At 36.6% G+C, this 24,808-nt stretch overlaps 1 protein-coding gene across 1 annotated transcript in view; it reads left to right on the forward strand.

Annotated features, from left to right (window-relative positions):
• Nucleotides 1–24,808, forward strand: part of LOC108760295 (uncharacterized) — a 116,462-nt gene that overhangs the window by 81,158 nt on the left and 10,496 nt on the right. The window contains exons 2-4 of the mRNA XM_018506155.1: nt 910–1,378; nt 7,508–7,741; nt 8,256–8,734. Of these exons, the coding sequence (XP_018361657.1) occupies nt 910–1,378; nt 7,508–7,741; nt 8,256–8,734 (1,182 nt within the window). The remainder of the gene's footprint in view (nt 1–909; nt 1,379–7,507; nt 7,742–8,255; nt 8,735–24,808) is intronic.

Genomic DNA, 24,808 nt, shown 5'->3' on the forward strand with positions numbered 1-24,808 from the left:
ATAAGCCACAAATATATGAATTATGAGTTTGTACTTCTTTAATTAGCTAAACAGATCATGATTTTATTAGTATTAATAAAGTGCAATAGTTAGTTTCTGAGAAATAAGGGGGTGTTACTTTAGGAGAACTATGTCAGTATCGGCAACTTTCCTCTATTCTAATAAAAACTATAAATGCTTCGATATTTTTACGATAGTGGATTTTAATTTTAACAAGTTTATTATTGAAATATGATTCTGCATAATACGAGAAATTAAGTATATTTAATTAAAGCAAAGTTTGCGTTATTATGTTCTATTAAATTATATGATATACTAAGTGTTCAAATCAGGCACCAGATATCTACCAAACTCTCCATTCTGCGCAAAGCCGTATGAATTGCAAACATGTGCAGATATTCTGTGAGAGACGTTATCGCTGTAAAACATCACTCGGTTGAAATTCAAACATGAATAGAAATTTTATTTTAGCATACAGTGAAAAATTTTCACTTCGCGTTAAAAGCTGGTGCGACCTTTCAATTTACAAAATCAGTTTATTCAAAAATCGTTATAAGAAAGAACTAAGAGTGTAAAATAAATTATGGATACACAAATGCTTTACGGATCGAATATGTTCTGATAAACGTGTATGACACATCCTACGACATACATAAAAGTTGCACGCGAGTTGGGATATGTGATATTATCTTTGCGAAAGCGCATCGTTCGCTCAAAACATCCTCATACAAACACACACATATGACGGTTGAAAATAGAATCAAACTTTCAGCCAAAGCCGTGGATGCAATTTCGTGATATATATTGCTAGAAGCCGCTGTGAACAGGCAAAAAGAGAAAAATTCAATCTCCCGAAACTAACTAGCTAACGATCAGTATCACTTTAACAACATTATTTTACGGTTGCAGGTGAGGAAGTGGTGACGGTGCCGTCTACCAGCAACAGTCAGGAGAGCTGGAAAGCGCAGAGATTGTCCATAAACGGCGAATCGCCGCAATCGAGCAATCGTCGCCGCGGCTGCCGGCCTCAATTGCAACCGGTTGTTTCCGGCGGTAAAAGGAATCGACCGGCGCCACCCCCGCCGCCGCAGCCGATATCCTACAAGGTCAATGCCAAGGATGGGATCGACAGGTACTTCGACTGGCCGAATAAAGAGAACACGCCCGGAAATGCCGTGAATCGTTGCGAGGACGATCACCAAACGAACCAAATCCAGGCAACCGAGGAAGCGATAATGGGTTCGAACCTGAGCAGACATAATGGAAAGGGCCTTACTGGCCGGCGCACTCAATCTTCCGGAAACTTGTGCGACCCTAAGGGAAAACTCAACAGTATGGGGAAGATACTAGTGCCCTGTTCCAGCGCGCAAAGAGAAAGGTTAGTCATTTATAATTATTATCTCTTCCATTACTGAAAATAGTCTTTCATTCATTTTAATACATTGACTGATGTCATGGTGCTCATCGCGGTTGCACCGTTCTGCACTGTTGCGACAAGCGTCTTTCAGTTGCCGCAGTCATTAATGCTTGTAAAAAAATTAATGTTATCATTCAACATTGAAATATACTTGTTTATAATAATGAAAATTCTATTCTATACGATAAGACGTACAAGATTCGCTGGATAAACAACGTGTTAATTTAAATTGAAAGTTTTTATCTTTAATTAAATATTAAAAAAAAAAAGAAATTTAACATTTTGCTTATTCTTGCTAAACTATTTTTGTACGATCTATTTGTAACATCTGATGTTAACATTTAATTATGTAACTGTTTTTATAAAGATTGAAATAGTAATTTCTTTTTGTTGAAGTTTTTTTAAGAAAAATGTAAAGAGAGAAGTATACATACATAAAATTAGATTACAATTTGATTAAAAGTATAAAATTAAAGTTATTGGAAAATTATATAAACATGAAGAGAGTTGGCACGATACTTCGTTGCTACGAAGACGGAATTAAATATTGTGAAACATTATTACATGAGAAAAAGGCGGATGTAAACACGCTTTTCTCCCGACAAATTAGATCTTTATAACCTAGTCTTGTAGACATTGTTAATTTTTAAACGGCACGAAAAACAATTGAAACGCTACAGGGGATAGTTATGTTGCAACTTACGGAGGGAAAGGTTAATTCACGATCGATTACTCGTCTGATATCTTTAAAACACTATATCACGCTAATAGTTTGCTGAACACAAATTTATCTAGGGATTATAAACATATTCAGGCTCAGTGGATTATAAACATGATTAGGCTACATGAATTGGAAATATATAGTTTAAATTCAAGTATGATTACATATATATATATATATAGATATATATACATGTATTAAATTTATTACAATTAAATTCAATGCACAATTATATTATTATATTTTTGAATGATAGATATCTAAAATAATGCTATTCTTTTTATGCTATGTTATACGCATTAACGTTGTTTTCAATGGAATTATTTTGTTTACTTACTATCAAAGAAAAATTAATTAAAATAATGAAATAATTTTTTTTCCATTTTTTTAAGTATTAAGTAACATTTGTGCACAGAGCATTCATGTAATGCTTGTCAACTGTATAAAGAAGGGAGCTCATTCACTGTCGCGTCGGTGTGAACTGTTCTTTACCCACGATCCCCGCGGAACGATAAGACATTAACTCTCTTCACCTTTAACTCTTTGCTCACAAACCCTTTGTATCTGTTGAAAAAAAGATTTACTTAACACGCACATCTTTTCATAAAGAAATTACTAAATTTCCTCACAAATATTTCATTTTAATTTTTTTAATTGACATCTCAATCGTTACTTTAAAATCTTTCCTTTTTTTTCCTTTCTTTTTATCATTTCTTTTTAAGAATCGTAAACGACAAATAAATGTTTTTTTGAGTTGACTGAATGAGAAATTGAAAACCGTCTTGAAAAATATCGTTAATAATGAGAAAAAAAGTAGCATTGAACGTTGTTTGGTCTTTTAACAGAGCGAGGATATTTAGAAGCTATCAGATAAATTAATATCATCACTGTCAATCAAAAGGGATTATCATGACATTCGTAGCTATTAACAGAACTAACTCATTGATCGACAGTTTCATGGTATTAATTTGTATGATAGCTTCTGAATACCCAAGAGATTACTTAAGCTAAATGGATACTCATTAATAAAGGATAAAGCAAATACGTATAAAAAGAATTATTTTCGAAAAATTAGCATAACGAAATCGACTAAGATTGATAGTGAATCGATCAATAGGTTTCTCTCTTGCAAGATCGTCTTCTTAATTATTCCGTCGAGGATTACGACGCAGTATCTCCATATAATTCATGAATGGCTATATTTAGCCACGAATAGGATTACTTGCCAAGTGATAAAGCTCTCTAATTCACAAGCACATGTTAATTAAATCTAGAGAGCAGGCAAGATGTCGCTAGGAGACTATTTGTAAGGTAGAAAACATGCAAAATCCTTATTTCGAGAAATCCTAAAATCCTGGAATTGTCCGTGTTGTGTACTGATATACACAACATCCTAAGCTGCATAAGACGATTAAGCAATAATAAGGTTGTCGTGAAAACATGACGCTGTGTATGTCAATAATATACCTTTACTCCTGTTCACCTAACCAGCTAAATTGAGTAAGCCGCTGACCGTGCGTTCGACAATGGCCGAGATCATTAATCCGAAGGTGAATTATATTCGACGTTGATAACGGTGATAAATGACGGTGATAAATTGGCAGAAAATGAACCAGCCGCGCACATTGCGTCCTGTTATTAAATTAATAATTATTTGTGTCTTGTATGTTCGTCATAATAATGAACTGGGTAAGATGAAACCACGACTGATGATAATCTTGCTGTAACCGGTTGATCGCGCGGTATGCCATCTAAAAACTATTAGTGAATCCGTCAAGGACAGACGCCTCGTTAATATAACTTTAATAAGTCCTCTGAAACTCTCAGCCATTTTTCATAATATAAGGTCGACATTTCGTGATATTTGATTTAATACCTGTGCTGTATCTCAATTAAGCTTTTACATATTTTATTAACATTTTACTATGCTGAAGAAACAACATGAACAAAAAACTGTTGCATTTTAATTAATTAATTTTTTTTATACAAATTTATAAATGTATGTATATTTCGAGCGTGAAATAAATTGTACAGAATTAATGAATAATAATATATTTTATTACATACACTTTTAGTTGTGATTATACAGCTTTGCTTAAAACATCTACATTCGTGCAGCTTTGCTAAATTTCATCTCCGACGACAATTGAATTAATCAAGATGTTTAAAGTATAAATGGTAGCGCTTTTAAAGTAAACGGAGAAAACTGAGAAACTTTACTGATGCGGAAGTCTTGCGTCTTGCAGCGACGTGCAAAACAGGGAATCCACTTGCATTAGTGTCTCCTGGGTGCATAGTTCTCTAAGGTTCTCTCTCACAGCAACCTTACAATGGGGTTAGCAGCAGCACCTCCGGTAGTAACAAGTTGCCGGCCGCGAGATAATTTAAAGTACCTTTAAGGTCGGCCAGTCTCTGAACCAGGGCGGCTTCCATTAAACCCTCGTTTACGCGGCGCGGTGCTGGAAGGAATAAGGATACGTGAACTAAAAGAGCAGTCTCGGGAAGAGAATATTAAAAGGCGGCCTTGCGCTTCCTGATCTCATTTGCGTAAGTGCTGTTGTCTGACCCAGCAGTGACAATACCAGTAATACGCATAAGCAGAATTGTATCTCCGTTTGTGTTACTTGTTTGCTTAAGCCTTGAAATATCTCAGACCACATTTTACTTACATTACCGCAAAAAGCCATTTCTTTCTCCATGGATATAAAAAGATGTTTTAATTAAAAGAAAATCTTGCGGCTAGTTGCTATTATATTTTATATAATATCAACTTACTGTACCATAATATTACGCTCTATTTTTGTATTTGTTTATTTAATGTTAGAACAGTAATTTCACTTCCTATAAGAAGACATATTCTTACAAATTTCTATGTTTTTACTACGTTCAAAATAAGAAAATAAAAAATGTTATCCTGTGTAATGAGGATCACGGCGAAAGAATGTAGTGAAAGGTCATACAATATCACGAGTTTATAACGGGATTTTCTGAATTTTAATATTATTTTAACATTGCGTTTCTTGTCACGGTTATGGTTGTCAGGAGTTGTACTATAAGACTGTTACTTGTATCATTGCTCTATGACCGGATAGAATTTTTAGGCTCTATACCGGGATATCCGCAACGCAAGAGGTCGAAGTAAGTGGAAAGACCGGTGAAAGGTCAGATGTTCTGCGCGCTTGTGCGCTTATACATGCCACGGAGGTTTGCGCAGGCAGGCATTCGCCTATCCACCGGGTGTGAAAGCGGACTACAGTGGATGATGTCACGTACGAATTATTAGTAAAGTTTCCTATACTGTTCTCGGTACGGTCCGTTGTCACGTAAGGTGTTTTATGAGACGCATGCAAACACGATCGCCGAGTAAATACGAAACGTTGTCACATGTTGTGACATTATGACAATTATGTTATGCTTCCTAACTTGTTTTCCAAGTCTTAGAATGACGTAACATAATAGCAGAGAAAAATAGGTGGAGCCACACACATACAACTTTTATTATTACAAAAAGCATTTTCTTCTTGTCAAAGGATCTAAAAGAAAGAAAATATTGGTACTGCAATATCGACTTTTTTAATATAGAAATAAAAGAAGAAAAGCGGAATTGTATATCGTATAGCGCTTAAGAGCAAATTGAATTTAACTTTGTCATTGCTTTCAATATGATAGAATAAAAAGCTGTGTATGATATTTATATCGAAAATACACGGCAAAGCTTATTTTATCGACAATTCGCGAGCAAATCGAGATGTCTTAGGATTATCATCCACGGTGCTATTTCGATTCCGGTGCGCTCGATTTCATCTTGTTCGAGTGTCACGTATATCACATAGCACGCGAACGTGCTGTCACGGCGGAGTTCTTTCCATCGCATCCAACCTCATATACCGCTTTTAAATGCTTTTATTTCATTTTATTTTTATTCACCTTCGCTTGCGTCGACGTTGCAGGCGTAGCAATGGCGTTTAAACTGCAGGAGTGTGTTCTCTCACGCACGTCGCGCAAATTTACATTCGAGGAACATTTCGCGCATTACATATACGAGCAAAGATACATAAAACGATCGTTCGCACCCCCGTTTGTACGTTATTACGTCAACGAAATAACATACAAACGATGTGAGCAGCGAATTATGTAAATTACCGTAAAGTATTTTTTCTTATACAGATTTTGACGCTTTCTGACAGCAGCTTATTACACGAAACGCGTGCTTCCTATATTCTTATACAAACTTCCCGACACTTTATCTTCCTTTGTACTTGTAATAATGGGAGAAACAAACGAATTACGTAAATGATCTAACGTGTAAAACACATTACGAAATATCACTTCCACAGGAAGTTTATTCTACAGAATATCTTGCTAATACATGCATATTTGTAATTTCTTGCTAATTATCGTTTCGTGACCTGTTTGGGATCTGAATAAATAAATCGATATATAAAATTTCAGAAACTCTAAGTAAAAAAATATATCTTACTTATTTCAAAAAAAACTAATTTAAAAAATATTAACTTATGGTGTTTCTGAAATAAATGAGCATTTTTATACATATAGGATAGGGTTTTTTAATTGGGAAATTCCGTAAATAATGACAGACTTCTGAAGATGTTCTTTCATGATGTTTACTGCCTAAAGAAACTTGAAAAATTTTCGGAGAATTTCTCTTTTATCCTGAAAATATGAATTTTTATAGAATTTTATCGGGTCTCAAAAAAGTTTGGAATTTACTTTCAAAAATAAATTCTGTCTCTTTCTGAAAACATTTCTTTCTTTAATCATTTTTTTAATTATTTGTTTCTTTAAGCATTTTTTCTGATAATGTAAAATATTGACAATCAATTAGCAATCAGTACAGCACATTCGTATATATTCATGTACATTCTATGTATGTTTCGCGAGTTCTTATGAAAAAGAATCAAGATGATAATATAAGACAATACCCAGCAAAATAGAATAGCTGATATCTACCTTCATTGATTTTGTACACAGTGAACCTTTTCTATACTATCCTATAAGTTTCGCGGCTCCAATTGTAAAAAATGACAAATATATATTGTTTCATAGAATCCTTGTTTTCCCTTAATTTTCAATATATATAGTTTGTTTGCGTTGTGCGCACTTCAATTTATTTCAAAATTACATTAAAAATTCTCTAAACTATTTAGAATTTTAAATAAAAATATCTAGAAAATCCGGAAGAGAATTTTTTACAAAATTTCAATAAACGTTTTGTTTATTGAAATTTTGTATCTATCTTTATTGATTCTAAATTCCCTAATATCTCAATTTCAACAAAATTTGACTTGTGGAATTTCTGAAATAATCGACCGAATCTAATCACCCAACAATTTGTTCTTCCTACACAGGTATAAATTTTGCGGTTCGCTACCAAACCACTTGGACGATAAAGATGCGCTGGATGACGATCGAGGGGATAATAATAACATCTCGTCAGAAAATGTTGGCGGAAATTTCGGCGGCACGTTACCACACAAGAAACGCTCGTTAGGAGTGCACTTCTCGGACAGCGGACCGACCGGTACTTTGGATCTCGTTAAACATCGATCGCAGGACTCTTTGGATGAAAACGATCCTTGGAGGTACGTGATAACCAAGAACAAGAATAATGTAATAACTATTCATTTCATATTACAGAGAAATACGATGCACATTGAACGTTTGACATGTAGCCTCTTAGAATAATTAATTATCCTTAATAAATTCCTGAAATTTATCGCTCTTCACTTATGCACGCGATTCCGCATGCACATTTCATCGCGAGACTGTCGGGGATCGACGCGGACAGAGGCATGGCAATTTGGAGAATTCCGGGAATGTCCCTTTAGACTTCAATTCAATCTCCGTCGATCGATCGATCGATCGATCGATCGATCGATCGCGCATACTTTCATATCAAATGCGAATCCTCGAAAGTTTTAACTTCGAACCTGACATATCCTTCGCGCGCGCGATGAACTTCCCACATTTTAAAGTCGAGGAAATAGTTTTCCCGTCGACCCTCGGCACGAAATGGGTCCCGCTTCCGGCGAACGCGAGCGCGCAAATCTTTCCCCGGTGGAAGATTAACCGCGAGCGATTCCGGCCTGATTCTAGGTATCAACAAAGTGACCTCGACCTCGTGCGAACCCGTCACGGTAACTTCGACTCGGTCAAGAGAAATCGCAGCGCCGACACTGTGCTAGTCGACTCTGGCAGAAGATACGGAGGTCGCGGCGTGTCCTCGGAGGACAGATGCCACCGAAACTCGGACCTCGACCTAGTCGGCACGCTGCCGAAGCGCAAGCAGGACGCTAGAAACAACAGCGGCAGGAGCCTGCAATCGAACTCGTCGTCTTCACAGCCGTGCATAATGAACGCCACCACCGACGTCAACGACGAGTTGCTGATGAAGATGGTGCATAAGCCCGATTGTGAACTGCTCAAACATCGCCAGCAGCTCGGCAAGTGCGTCGATTTAAAGCTGAGCAAACTGAGCGGCGAGCCACAGGATCAGGGATACGCGTCCGAGCGTTCGCCCGAGGACGAGCATCCACCGTCGTTACCAGGCCAGCCGTTTCCAAATGTGACACTTGGTAAGTGACTCACCGTGCCTTATTCGTATAGCTCTTTTTATTATTAAAAAAAAATCGTGTGACGACATTCTCGTACTAGATACAGATCTTTTTTCCACGTTCTATACGACGTGGATTAAAACGTGAGTGCCTTTTCCCTGTGAAAAAGCATCCATTATCCGACACATAATTAACGCGCAATTAATATTCACTTGCGCATAATCAGCTTATTGTTAGCAAGCGATATTCACCGCGAATACTTAACGTCGTCCAATCGTGTGAGATATTCGTTCGCATGGAAGAACGATTCGTTCGAGGGAAACCTGAGGGAGGATAGATACGTGTGAAAATGCGATCGCGCTTACACGAGGCTGACGTAACAGGATTTCGAGAGATATATTAGGGAGGATGGATTATACATGAGTAAAAACTTCTTTATTTTGCTTTCGCGAATCTTATTTTATTGGGGATAGACTACCTGTATTCCCACGTGCGCGAGAAACTGTTACAAATTTTCCGAAGGTCGAGAGCCCTTCTTCGCTACCGTGATAAATACGAGCAGCCTTGCCATGTGCAGTAACGAGCAGCTGATAAAGATGAATGGCTCGAAGAGATGACAGATGAATGAAAATCGCGCTAGCCATGCAAATGGTCGATTAGCAGACAAGGCTAGTCGATTTCATATATAAGTCTCAGTTTTCATTCAGGTTTTTCCATTAATTTAATCCTTGGTTTTCAGTCATAATCTCCAAATAATGTAAACGTATAAATATAAACGTATTGAAATTTTTTACTTAATTTGCGTATATTAACTATACTCTTCAATTTATACCAAAAAAAAAACAGCTGATTATACAAACATGAACCTAGTGTACTAACATTCTCAAGTTGTTAAGAAATTAATCTTGCACAAGCTTTGCATAACAGATTATATGATGTAAAGTACACATGTTTGATTATTACGACATTTTTACGAGTTCCACGAACTTAATAACACGATAGCGTTTCGTAACTTATAGTTTTTTAACGAAATAACTCGGCTCGTTGATATATATATGATTAAATCAATTAATCATTCCTCATAAATTATCACTCGTCGCGCGTGAAGGAATAAATAATAATTTTCCATCGTCAATGTATAACACGATTATAATACGGCTGCGATTAATTATAATTTTCCTTGACTTGTCGACGAACCAACGAAAAATTTTGTTGCTTCAACTCGCCCATAATTCAGGCAAAACGTTTACACGATTACATTAATTAGAATTCTCGTGATTGCACCAGACTCTAAGAATCCTGTCAAATTCAGACAAATCTACATAATTTTACATATAACATATGTCGAAATGGCTTCTGAGCCAGTTGTTCATGTTTGAAAGCACTCTCTTTCATAGTTAGAGAGAGAGAGAGAGAGAACCTTGGAATGGATAATGCGTCATTTACTTTCGGCGTCAATTTTCGAGCGATTTGATCGATAGCTAGTCACGCGAACACTTTGCCATTCGCACGCTTTACACGAATGTGTCTATATCGTAGCGCGCGTGAAATCTACATATTTTCAATTTCAATCTCATGCATTTGGAAGGAGCTGTTCACCAAGCAACGCCGCTGACGAATGGGCGGAATTATTTTTGCGTGTTACTTTCCGTATCCGTACCGTTGTTGCCGCGGTAATTCAGGAGGCAAGCTCTTCGAGTTGCTTTTTAATAAATCAATAAAAATAACCCTTTTTTATTCACAATTTACTTAAAATATTTGAAAAATGCTTTTTATTTTACATTTGCTTTGGTATATCAATTAACAGCAATTATTATTTTCATGAATCATTTTTAACATGCAAATTTAACAATAAATATCATTTTTATGTGCTATTTTTTAGATAACTTGTTTATACATATCAATATTGTGCCAATTGCCAAATGGACGAGAAAAAAATTCATATTTAGTATTTCATGCAGGAACAATCTAAACTGAAGAGACTGAAATGAAAACGTGAAAATATCATGACGCAAATTCGAGCAAACCGTTCCAGCTTTCGACAACGAGAAAAAAATTCCATTCATCCCATTGAATATACTTCGGTGACACGATGACACGCGTCCTTAGGACGTTAATGGCACGATTTAACAACACAGCGTTGTTCATTGCGCCTGACGGGCAAGTTTCGTGGCGTAGTTATTACCCTTCCACCCACGCATAACGCTTGCGTGTATATTCTAGGACAGCGGTTCTCAAGACCGAAGCTGTACTCTACTATGCTTGCGAAAATTATTTATCGCGTCATATTTCATCATCATAATTCGCGTTACGCGTTATATCTCGTTCGCTACACGGGAAGAATAATTTTGTTCAAGTATCTAAAAATTTAGCTAGGTACAAATTTGAAAATTATTTTGTTAAAAACTATATTAAAATAAATATGTTGAAAACTCGAGCGTAATAAGCAATGCTGCAAAAAATTTTATTATTGTAACAATGAATTTCAGGGTTCTACATAATTATTTTGATGGTTCAAAACAAAATTATTTTCAGATCTGCATCTAGTTAAATTTTTAATAGATATATATTTTTCAGTAAAATTGTCCTTTCCGTGTTTACTCTGCTAAAGATTTCATTTCATCAAGGACACTTCGCTGTTTATCGTTTGATAAACGATTGATATTGCTATTTCCATTGAGCGATTTTTCCGAAATGCATAGAGAAGGGCAGACTATTCCTGCAATGCGGCGATAATTCCGTACCATCGATAATTCCACGGTTTGAGTTTACGCGAGCGCTTAACGGCCCTGTTACTACGACTTTACGAGAGAATTTGGGATCAACTGAAGAGCTCGGAGGATCTCGTGAGTCGCAAGTTGATGGTATGACCTTACCGGAATCGTCGGGCGCTTTCGCACGTTCCGGACATATACGGTGGCAGCGAATCAACCCAGTTTGAGAGACCCTGACCCAGAATATATACGCGGCCCTTTGTGAACAACTACGGCAGCGTGCGCTTTGTGCGGACTGGTATTTGCGACGGGATCCAACCGGCTTCGAAATTACGGGGTTACCGGTAATATATTACCCAAATGCGCGCAGCGTGTCGGTGAGAGTGTTAAAAATCGATGCGCGATAATTAAAAGCGCGGTCGGAGGTATGCCGTTTTAAATTAAACCCCGAAGTGCCTCGGCTACTCTATTACCTAAATCCCACCTGGTCTATTAGCCGAAGAACGACGCTTAATGAAACATTTTTATCTCGCGGGCGAAATATGTACGTAATAAATATAGAAAATGCACGTTTTAAAGCACCACTTATCTTTCATCGCGTATATCTTGCACGGAGGATGAGAATATTTAACTATGTTATATACGCAAACCTCACCGCGTTAACCATTACTTAGGCGAACATGGCTGAACTTGCGAAACTAATAAACAACTATCTAGCATTATACGATGCTAGTTATACACGAGCGTTCGATCCATCCATTTGCTTTTCGGGTTAACAACGCTACGAAGAGTAAAGTAAACTTGTCAAATCAATAAACAGTCGAGACATTGCGATCCTTGTTGCGCAGTTCTCATGTTTCTGCGATATGGATTGTTTATGTTCGTCATTGTGCTATAACAGAATTGTGCACTCGGGTGAGAAATATTCCGTTCACGTAATGGTTGGGGACTTGATTCAGGATTCTCCTCCTAATTCGAATACGAATGTCTATGACAGAACGTTGGCTTGAAACTCGAGACGACCGAGCGATTCAAATCTTGACAAGCTATCCGCATCCTGATACCTGCACGGAATACCCAAATTATGTAATTCAAATCACATATGTGTATGTGATTAATATTTTTTTAAATAAAGTATTCTTATTGGTATTTTAGTGTTTTAAATGCAAACATATAGTGTTTTGTTTATTGAAAATGTTTAAAAATAAAACATTTTAATATTTTAAAATTAAACACTTCTTTTATGAGTCCACTCTCCTTTGCGTGTTATTTTCGTTGATTGATGAGTAAACTTTGGCTTTGATCAGATGGGTGTAATTGAAATGAATGAAGACTGTCATAGATACAGAACCATCGCCGAGAAAATTGGTAGTAAATCTTGACGTGGATCGATGATAACGACGAAGGTTACGAGCCGTCTGAAAATACGTATCTAATTTCTCAACTGCTAGATTCCATCCTCATAATCCAAGAGCTAAGAGGGATAGGATCGACTCTGGTTTGCTCCGACCTGCCAATAAAATTAATCTCAAAACTACTGGATATCATATACAGGAGAAATTGGTAATCGAAAATTACGATTTCCACGAAATATGTCAAAATCGAGTATCATCGAGCAAGTATAGTTTTCAACCGTGCCGCTATCACTTCGAATTTGCGCGTCTCGCGAAAAAGAGAGACTGATTGTTTATTCCGAACACCATTCAATCCACAAACGATCTCTCTCGCCCAGTTTGGTACCGCCTTCTCTTGCTGACATTGTAGGTTTTCTAAGTCAAGATTGTGCGCTATTGATCGTGCGGCCATTGCACGACCACTCTCGCCTTATTCCTCCGATCTGGGTCACTTCGACGTACGTTCCATGCGTCTCACCTATTGACCCATTTGTATGGCCGCGGACTGCTGGGATGTTATCGAAGGGTAGGAGGAGGAAATGGTTAACTATATATTGTTTCACGGTTTCGGCGCGGAATTCGGATTCTCTACACGGATTACAAGGTCGATGCCGCCAGTATCACAGTGAGTTAATTTCGGTACTCCTGACACAATGTTGCACTGATGACCAACTGACCCTAATGCGAAGGCCGTGGGATGCTGGACGGTATTTTCGGCACGCTAGATGTCTTTCTTAATTCGGAACAATGTGCGCGACCGTGATCGTTTATTGAAAGAAAATATAACCAGGAACTATTAATATTTATCGGTCTAAAATTATTTTTAGATATTAAATTATTACTTGTATACTGTATTATATATCTTGTTGTATATATATTTTTTAAAAAGTATTTGATGTATGCTAATGTATAATTAGAGAAACATTGTAAAGTACATAATCATTGTATGAACAATATTTCTGCCTCCCAAAACGAACTACCTTCCATATGTTTCTTTGAAAACACATACAATATATAAAATATGATAAAAATAAGATAACAAATTTAAGATATAAAATACAAAAATAAATATTAAAAAACAACATCTGAAACAAGACTTTTTTTATTTAATAATTATTTTTAAACAACACGTTGTGATATGTGTGTATTATGGCGAGAATAAATTATAATACATATCATACCCCTATAACCCGGTTTCACTCTACTTTTTCTTTTATCTTTCTTCTTATTTCTATATACAGGGGAAGTAATTTACTTTTTATGGTTTATACATATGTATTTATCTTATTTATTACACCGAGGAACAAGATTTCTGTTTTGAATAAACTTAAATGGAACAAAAGAATAATATTCTTATATACGTTTAGCTACTGAAAGAAGATAAAAGGTTTTATCATCCACAGATTTTGAGAAAAATGGAATCAAAGAAGTAGAAAACGATGATTTTGAAGGTTTTTATGACGTTGCAAAATTGACAGCAAATTTTTTATATAAATTTAGTTAATACTATGTGAAAATATTTTTCTTATTAGTTTTATTACTAGTTTTAAAATGTATTTTATTTTATTTTAATACGATTTTTTGTTTTTGAAATATAGCAACTTAAAATTTTTTATTTTATATGAATAATTTTATAACACAGAGGTCATTTCCGCATACGTATATTTTTCCCTGAAAATATTATCTCCGTTGACTACGAAAAGATTCAAATAGTATTTTACAATCACGGATTATTCGGCGGGCATTGAAAAGTTTCAAAGTCTAAATAGGATTGGTCCGCGCTGATTCTATTTTCTTCGTGCTGAAATTTATTTTACAGCTCGCTCAAATTCACTAAAATATTACAACGGTTTATTTCCGAGGGAGATGCGTGCGATCGTTACATTTGCAATTGATTTCCCTTACGCTGGGAAATTGAGAAATGAGGTGGAAAATGAAAGGGAAAGTAGAGTGGAAAAGGGGTTATTGGCATGTAATATTCCAATATGTATTATAACTCATCCTCGTTATTATGATAATGCACACATATAAAATTGTTTAAAAATATTTATAATAATTTTATGTTAATTAATAAAGATTAATAATAATTTTTAAATAAATAAACTTCGTTTCAAACTTTCTCTTTTAATATTTAGTTTTGATTCATTATTTTATTTTTATTACATTTTATTATATGTTTTTAAATACGAAACATAAACCGCTTTGAGAGATAGGAATATTGATTCTACAAGGAAAGCTAAAATATAAAAGATTTGTTATATTATACACATAAGATTTCTTTCAGATATAATTGGCATAATAAATTCATAATTGTGTGTCATTAGAGAATTGCAAAGAAATGGCGCGTGTAAAATATCGCCATAGAATCTCTGCGGAATTTTATCCGCAGCTTCTATATGCAAAAGCTGTAATTCCTATTCGCTGTTCGAAGGTAATGATCCTGGAAATTGAAATCCTAGGAGAACACTTTCGAGCAAAAGGCCGCAATGGAAACTTTCGGCCTGTTCGATCGCAATACACTCAAAAAGGAAGGTAGAACTTTACGGTTCGTTCTTGCAACTTCCGCACATTGTACGCCCCTAATTGGTCTAATAATTCCCCCGGTAAAAACAAAGAAAATTCGTAACGCGTTGAATGCTAATGAACGAGTAAAAAGAAAAACGACTCGTTTTCCGAAGAATGGCTAAACGGTGCTCGTCTCTCGCCTTCGTTTATCCACAGACAGAAAGATTTACGGTAAAAAAGTAATTTTTTTTTATTTCCAACCGCGCGTTAAATCCTTAAAAGCAGCTTTGTGTGTAAATCACCGCATATTACGCAGTAATCCACAAACATAAGTATTTGCATATGAAAAGCTAATTATTTTTCGATGTGGTTACAAAAGAAAACTAAAATGGCAGGTATCATGTTGTAATTCAAGATTTTCTATATTTTACAAAAAAGATGGTACACTCACTAGGATAAAAAAATTTAGACGAAGAGATTGAGATTTTCAACTTCTTTCGTGTTTATCGATCATCCTTTGTCATAATCCACCAATTCCGATGAACAATAGAAAAATATCGAGATTTAATTCTCAATCTCATCCAGACCCGGCTCCATCCCCGGCACGAAGGTAATTTCCGATCGACGACCCTTGCTTCGTTCTGCGCGTGCAGGCGGGGATCGCAATTCGTCAGGAAATCCGCCGCCAACTCGGAGGTACGTCGCGTGGCGTGTCATGGCATATACGTGCTATATTACGTGGCCAGCCCGTAACATGCCGCAGGATGAATAATTTCGCCAACCGATTGCCTAGCTAATACGACGACCCTCGCCGGATGCGCTACACGGTAGAGAAATTTTGGTTCTTCGACTCGACGGGGTTGGTATGCGCCGAGTCAACCGCACTGAACCGGCTATCGGGTAATTCCCGACAGGTTGTTGTTATACTAGGGTAGCACCAGGGCCGGCCACAAAGATTAAGCAAACGACGAGAGAGAGACGCATTAATGCAATCGGCATTAGCAATTCTATGCATTTTAAACCGAAATTATTAAAAAGTTAAGAGATGTGTGAAAATTTGTGTGATAACATATTAAATAGAGAAATCAGCCAAGCGGTCATTGAAAAAATAATCGATTTGGATAGGAAAGCGTAATCGGTATTATTGTATACAATATTATGTATAAACTTAAATAAATGACAAATTGTTTAAAGATAAAGTATGAAAATTAACATATATATGAAAAGAATGACGTAAACTTTATTAAACGCTGTCACATAAAAAGGATATAAATCGTTATAAAAAGATATAAAAATTGGAAGAAAGATTGTGTGCTATAAATCAAATTCTCTCTAATCTAAACTTTGATCGCACGAACTTAGCAATCTTTTCAATCAGATATAATACTTTCCGCTTTTCATTGCCTGAGCTTGCACTTTTTTAATCACAATTAAAATGTATCTTTAGAATCTTAAAAAAGTTTCGCAAATCATACTTGCATGTCCCGTCTGATTTATGCAAACTGAGAAACAGGGGATTTCGGTTCCTTCTTCACGAGAGCCGTCGGCACAAAGCTCGATCCTGAGTAGCATGCCGTCGGAATAGCTGCGGACATCCGGGTTTCCAGGTACGACCGCCTTCCTGTTACCCTCCCACTCGTCGAGTAATTCATTGCCGGACTGATGGCGATCGCGTTATCGCAGTTTAATGCCCTCTCGTCTCGCATTAACGTTGAGTCGGCAAGTGTGTGCGGCGCCGTTTGTGTGCACGCGGAACACCTCGTCCCTAGAAATTGTCGTCGATCATTATTCCGCGCGATCGCGTGCCGTGGATTTCCTCGTCCGAGGAATCGGTAATGAACGTTGGAAACATGGCGTGATAAATACGCTTCGCCGAACGCATTCCGATTTGCGATCCGCCACTGCGCTAGTTAATATACAGCGCTAGTTAATATACAGCCAGCTTGGCCAGGAAGAGCGACACCGCACCGTGCACCCAACCGCTCGCATTTGCAGCGAATGTTCGGTTGGTTTTCCTATTTAATCCTTCGCTTGGTTATTTCCCGATTTCCTCCGCATTATCAGTACGCTTCCGCTGAACGAAGTGTTGCACCACGAAATAAAAGCTAATTGATAACTGCTGGAAAAGAGAGCCAAAGTGAACTTCTTTCTCAAAAGATCTTGAAGAATCACCGGATGTTCTTTTATCCATGAAGTGACATTCTGACAAATGACAATCAATCAATGACAAAATTTTCGACAAAATATGATGGATTTATGTAACAACGATAAATTTGTGAAGTTGATTTTTCATAAGAAAGATTCAACAATATTATTAAAAAATTCTGATTCTTTTTCGAGATGAGATTTCTACAATTAATCGACTTTGCAGAAGTATCGATATGAATTATCGAGGTTGTGTGTCAAGTATTATCCAACTAAATTCGCTCTTTCCTCCATTATCAATTCATCTCCATAATTCTCTTACATTATTATAATTTGAGAACGTCAAGCGTACGAAAGTTCGTCGTTGCCAATAGAGAACCGCGGACTTTTAACTCTTTCTCGTCTCCACCTTACGATGAGGTTTAATAAAGCGCGTCATTAATCACGAGGCGCGATAACGGGAAACGTGTGTTAACAGTGTAGCACTACCGAGAGCAGGTCAATGGAACACTCAACCGGATTTCCGATCGGCGGACGGGCTTCCAGATTTAACCGCATGTTCTCCCAACCCTCTTAGATAATTTATAGTTGACCTGATGGCGATCGCGTTATCACGATTTAATGTCTCATCCCCGCATCGCCGTTATATTTCACCGAAATACCGCTTCTTTATTCTCTTTATTGCCATTTTTATTTGCTATACTGCAAAGAGCGCAATCATGACGACTTCTTTTTAATCCTTACCGTACTATAATATGAGTAACTAGTGACCGAGTGATTCCTGTTCGTGCAAGTTTCTTGGAGTCTTTCGGTAATTATAAATTATATTACATTTTATTATTTTCCAAAATAAAGAGACAATATTTATTCTAGAAAGTTGAAAGTATGTTGGTGAATTTTTAGAGATTTTTTTAATTATTTTGAAGAGATGAAAATACGAAAAGATTTGAAGTGACCCTTGATATGAATGAGGTACCAAATTGTAGATGGTAAGGGTTAAGCAAGATCTAATTTATAATTAAGACGATTGAGAGAAAATGGTACACTTCATACAATATTCGTTCATAAGAATAAATTAAAACCTGAATAAATTAAAATATGTCAGCGAGCAGCAATAATCGCGAATAGTATAAATTGTATAGTTCATGTACGCACGACATTTGTTCCAGGCAGTTATATTTCTATTATCAAATATAATACTGAAATATCATTACACAAGTATCGAATTTTTGCTTTTATAATGTTTTTTTACGAGATTTAATCGAATACAAGAATAAAAACAAGAGTACTTTATATGTCCAATAGCACGATAATATCGTGTTTATTCAAACTTAATCCATATCATATATTTTCCTCTGTACAATTCGCACCGCTTATACGGAAAAGCCCTTGGAGCTTTAATAACGTTCTCCTGTTCCACTTGACGACGTATCGATCGAATGAAATTACGACGATATCCGGCCATGTGCAGATCTTTGTTCTTTATTACGTTATAAGGGAAACGTTTCTGAAGGAGAAAGAACGACAACGGAAACACGAGGCGCAAAGAACTGCGAGTCGACGATCAACGGCTGCTTAACAGTTCCCTTAGCGAGAAGAAATGATATCTCACTTTCACCTCAGAGACTGGTAATTTTCCTTGATTTTCCGCCAATTTACACGCCAGAGAAGACAGACTTCTTAATTTATACGATATAATAACGTAATCATTTACTGTCGAGATTAATATTATGACGTAACGTCACGCATCACTTGTAACATTAATGCAATGTGATAGATTATGCAATGACGCCAATTTGCGACAAATAAATGCCAACGTGAATTATTCAGAGAACATTTCACCGATGATATGAACGTTTGATTTCCATGTTTGACAATTTATAATATTACAATACAATTGTTACATGCACGGATTAACAAACAAGAACGTTAAACAGGAATGCTAGTAAATAAGAAAAACTGTATTTTTCAGTGTAAATCTGAAATATTTTATTTTAACTCTTGCCTTTTCAATATGATATATTCGGCTTTCTTTTCCTGATACTTTTACGAAAGTTATAAATAATTGAAATGAGTGGGTATACCGATGTTCTCGTAGTGTGGCATTTAAGAGTTAATAAAGCATTTAGTTTATTATTTCAATATTTAATATATTAAAAATATTTTTTAAACATAATTTACCAAAGTCAATTTTTTAGAATTATAAAGGAATCTATATCATTTAGTCCAACAGGTTTATTTTACGATAATTAACACTCGTGGAGAGATATATCGCTCGTATGATGACAAATATATGTCGATCTTAGAAAAATTTTTAGGAAGGACACGGTCGGTTTGCCGAGAACCGAACATTTTTCACTCGATCGCATCCGTTGCATTATGCTTCCATGCATTTTTCGAGATTATTCTTCCTGGAGATAACTCTTACCAGATTTTAGTATGCCGTGCATATTCCGGGATTCGTTCAATATTTACGATCGCTGACTTGATAAATGACAAAACATCCAAAAACGTCTTAACGGCGATGCACGAGCATAAGAGGATCACATGTAATAAATGATAGACGCGATATCTCGCGACCACATGTGACGTGAACTGAAGACTCGCTTCTTCCCTCCGTCTCGTTAGAAACGAAATATTTCTCGATAAATTTCGCCCATGTCCTATGTGACCATAAACTCGAATAGTGCACATGTCACTGGCATGCGTTAAAACGGAAACGACCACGAACTGTAACTCTTTTTGGAATAGTTTTTTTATTAACAGAAAAAAATGTATATGTACGTACGGAAACATTAATGTTGAGCTCGTGACTTTTACACGTGAAAATCTTGCTTCAGTTTGCTTTATCGACTAAAAAATGTACACACAGAAAAAACGGTTTTGCTGAAGTAACTAAAAATTTAGTCAGATACAGATGTAAAAATAATTTTGTTGAATCATTAAAATAATTATATAGAACACTAACATTCTAGTTTGAACGTCGTACATAATTATTTTGATAATTCAATAAAATTATTTTCATATCTGTATCTATAACTAAATTTTTTAGTACTTCAATAAAATCGTTTATACCTTGAACAAAGTTTTTTATCGACCAACTATTCATGAAATCAATTTTTGATGTTTACTACAAGATATTTTTTATAAGATAAATTTACTTTCCTTGAGATATGATTTTGATATATCTTCCAAAAAATTAAAACCGATTAAAAAATGATCATCGGAAGTAGTAAACATAACGATAACTTTTACTTGAGTGAAATTGTACTTTGTCGTCACATAAATCTAAAAGCTATTAATCGATCGGAATATTTGAAGAAAAAAAACGAATTTTCGCGATCGAATCGTTCGAACTACGAGATTAATTAATTCCTCGATTATCCACCGAAGCTTAATTACTGCTGAGAAAATCGTCCCGGTTCCATGACGGAAATATAATCCACTTCTTACGGCCTAGACCTCGTTTTATTGTACCCGTTTTGCCTCAATTCGGAACAAAGTGATCCTTGATAATTATCGTCGGAACGGTGGGATAGCAAAAAAGTGAAACCGCCCGAGATCGATCGAGAGATAGGCACGGCAATTGGCGCAATTGAACTTAGCTATCGTGACGATTCCGCAGTTAATATGAGTCATCGCAAATATTCTCGAGTTATTCGCCGAAAGCGTAAGAGGCTTTATCTGATAAATTTATCGCTTGCAACATTTTATTTTTGTAATTATCAGGGAACGGCTACTAACATATTTTGCTATTAATTATCTGAATGGACCGACCGTGCAAGTGATTCAATCCAGCGTCACGCGATCGGCATGTATATACGTCGCGATATATGTGTAGCAACCGCATGAGATCTAATCTCATTAAAACCACATCGTATCTTGGTGTTAATAATCGAATGGTTTCTTCTGCGAAGTCATCTGCAATACGAAGATACGCGCGATTATCTCGGTGTTTAATTCAACTACTTATAAACATCCTTAGTGCTATTCGACGTCGCAACGAGACACTTTATTTATTAGAACATTCGGCGAGAGATTACGCGCTTAACACGTATCGTAATTCAAGTTCATTTCTAATATTACAACACGAGAAACCTGACGAAAAGATCATCGTAGGGTAACTCAAATAAAAATGGGCCGGCTATGATTCATCCTGATTCATAAATGATACTCGAAAATTCGCGATCGTCCAGCCACAGAGGAGCTAAATGCACACAAACCGCTTAGTCGCTCGTCGTCCTTTTATGAATCGTAAATTTTACAGAGATATTTCTAACTCTCTCTCTGAAATCCGACTGTTTTCCGACAAAGTTTCATACGTATTCGTTAGAATTCTTGGCAAGTCGTACAATCTTTCAACGCGAATTACTGCTCCACACATATGTACGTTAATTAAATTCATATTTCAAAAAGGATTTAGAAGCAAATCAAAGGGAGACAACTTTTAATCTTTATAAGTAATATTTTACGAATATGTTTAGTGTGTATAAAATACTCGTACTTTCCTCTTACAAGATATCGAATTTGACGATGACTCTTATTCTTCGGCATCTAAATGCAACAGCTAAATTAAAGGATTCGCAAAATAACGTGTAAAAAAGTCAATTAGTAGCGAGGCTACTAATGATAATTCGCAGCCTGTAGTCGACGATAACAGCAACCGCGGTAAATAGAATGTAAGAGTCTTGGAGATAATGGTCTCGTCTTTATTGAGGGTATCTTACAACTACGGCCGGCAGTGGAAAAGTAATGGTCTGCAGATACTAACCTTCCGAATAGTTGAAATATCGGCTTGTCAGAAATTCTGGAACTAGAATTGCATTCCGCCGCTCCCTTTACCGGCTATCCTCCATTTTCTCGTAAGATTACTTAATTTATCTTTGTAAGTTCAAGTTTATACCGCCCTATGCACTGCATCCGCAGTTTATTGTATAAATCTTATTAAAACTCGAATAATATCGTTTCCGTCGTATAAATCTGATTAAAAATGGAATATTTACATCGTTTTGTCTAGCGAGACTTTCGTGCTAAAAATTTCATTGGGTTTGCTTGAAAATTTAAACTATAGCGAAAACATTTACACGTTGCGGATAAATTAGCTGCAAAAAGATCTCATCTCTCCTAGCAGAAGCGTAATTATTGAATTACACGAAATTACAAGATTACAAGAAATTGCCATCGGCAAAGAAACGCTTCGCAATAGCCGCTGAGGATATTAAAATTGGCATAACGAGCCAGTCACACACGCTCGTTAAGTGCGTATTTGTTCGTCGCACTAACGACATTAGAGTTCTTGCTCCGAAATAACCACGCTCGCCATTAGGCGGTACATTTTTCGCCAATGAAAAGTTGCAACCTCGGTCTAGAATGTCGATGACGAGAAAAACCGAGAGTTAACAGGGGTGGCAAAGGGAACGGCGGGTGAAAGAGGAAAAATGTGTCACAGGCAATCTGCACGTAACGAAGCCGGCATTAAAGACCGGTACTACCGGGGTATTGAAACATTCGTACTTCTGTACAATTTGTCCTGTTTGCACGCTCTATCGCGCTCTTTGAAGGTTCCATTTTACGGCCAACGTTGACTGTCGCTTTTCATAAATTTAATTACATCTCGACGTAAACAAAGGTTCGTCTATATAAATTCCTGGACATCAAATAAGGAAGTGCCGAAAAATTTATTTTTCATTTTTTCTATTAGATCGGCAATATCATTAAGTTCCTATCAATAGATGCATCTTTCGCGCAATATAAATTGCAATATGCATAATGATGAACCACTTGAGATTGAATCACTTGAGATAAAAGGAAGCATTCTCTTTTCTATTTTTTCTTTGAATTTCATTCTCTTTGAATAGAAATAATTTACCATTATACAATTTGGAGACTCATCTATAGTGCACTAAAAGCGATTCCATTATTGAACGAGTGGAGGATTGGGGCTTTAAAAGAAGCCTCCAACTCCACCGGATGGTAATCCTCACGCCGACGTAACGGCGAATATACGGCGAATATAATCAGTAGTGAGTTTGTTAGACCCGTAAATATCGGTATCTTCATCGCGGACTGTGGGCTGCATTCTGCTATCTCGTAATGGATTTCAGAACGGACGTTACACACGTGTTGGGTAGTGTCGTTTGTACGTACACCCCGGAAGGCATCCTCTTTCACGAATCCGCCCTCTTTTACAATCCGCTGACCCTCCCCCTCCCTTAATCTAAATGCCGACATAGACTTAATTAAACGGCCGCCCACTCTTGCATATAACTGATCGTTTCCTTAATCGGATCGTTTTTACTGTCTGCGGATGTAGGGCGACACAGAGTATGCACGTAGACTGGGAATTGAGTTAGTCGCAGCTCGAGGGACGCGTCTGATCCACGCGAGGCGATATGCACGTCTCCTTCTCATCGTCCTGCATTTATTTCAGTAGACCTGAGGGAGACAGAAGACAGGAGTGTAGTACTTGCGGTGCGGTACGCCTCACGTGACGTAAAATACGGATGCACCGAGTAGTGCATTTGTTCCGAGTTGCATCAGGGGTAAACTGTCATGATTGGCGATGCAACTCGAGACGACGGAACATACTTTACGCCGGTTTATTTGGCTTCCAGTCTTAGTGACAGTTTTGATTAATTAACAGCTAGTTGATATCATTCAGCAGTTACATTTCAACATTTCATTCTGATACATTTCAGCAGTTATGATTAATTAATACTATCGAAACTTGATAACAACTTGATTATTTGATAACAACTTGATTAATAACTGAGAGTTAAATTAATTATATAATTTGAATAATACAATTAATAATATTTGTAATGAAAGAGTATTATTAAATTTACTGCTAAGTTTAATGAAATTTACACAGTTCATATTTAATAGACGATTATCATATTCAGTTCATATTTAATAGAGGATCATTCACTTTTAATAGATGATCGCAAAAGAATTTATCACTGTAGTTTGCCTACCAAAGTTAAACCGTAATGACTCTTAGAATACGTGGAAGCACAGAAATTATCGCTCTTTGGCAGGTAGTTTCCAAAGTGCAACCCCTTTGTCAGCACTGTTATCTTAATTGTGGTAGTCGTATATGCACGGTGGAACAATGTACACACGTGGCATAGAGTGACACACAAGAAAATTGTCACTCCCAGATTCGTCGAATCGTCCGTCCAATTTCGCGAGGCGTTTAGCAAATGATCGAGGAATTCATTGAACGTGAATCCTGCAATTTCGAAGCGATTCCAACAATGGCTATTCTCTCTCTCTCTGCCTCCCCCTCCTCTCTCTCTCTCTCTCTCTCTCTCTCTCTCTCTCTCTCTCAGAGAGAG

This window comes from Trachymyrmex cornetzi, unplaced genomic scaffold (assembly GCF_001594075.2).
Source record: "Trachymyrmex cornetzi isolate Tcor2-1 unplaced genomic scaffold, Tcor1.1 scaffold223, whole genome shotgun sequence".
Classification (NCBI taxonomy): domain Eukaryota; kingdom Metazoa; phylum Arthropoda; class Insecta; order Hymenoptera; family Formicidae; genus Trachymyrmex; species Trachymyrmex cornetzi.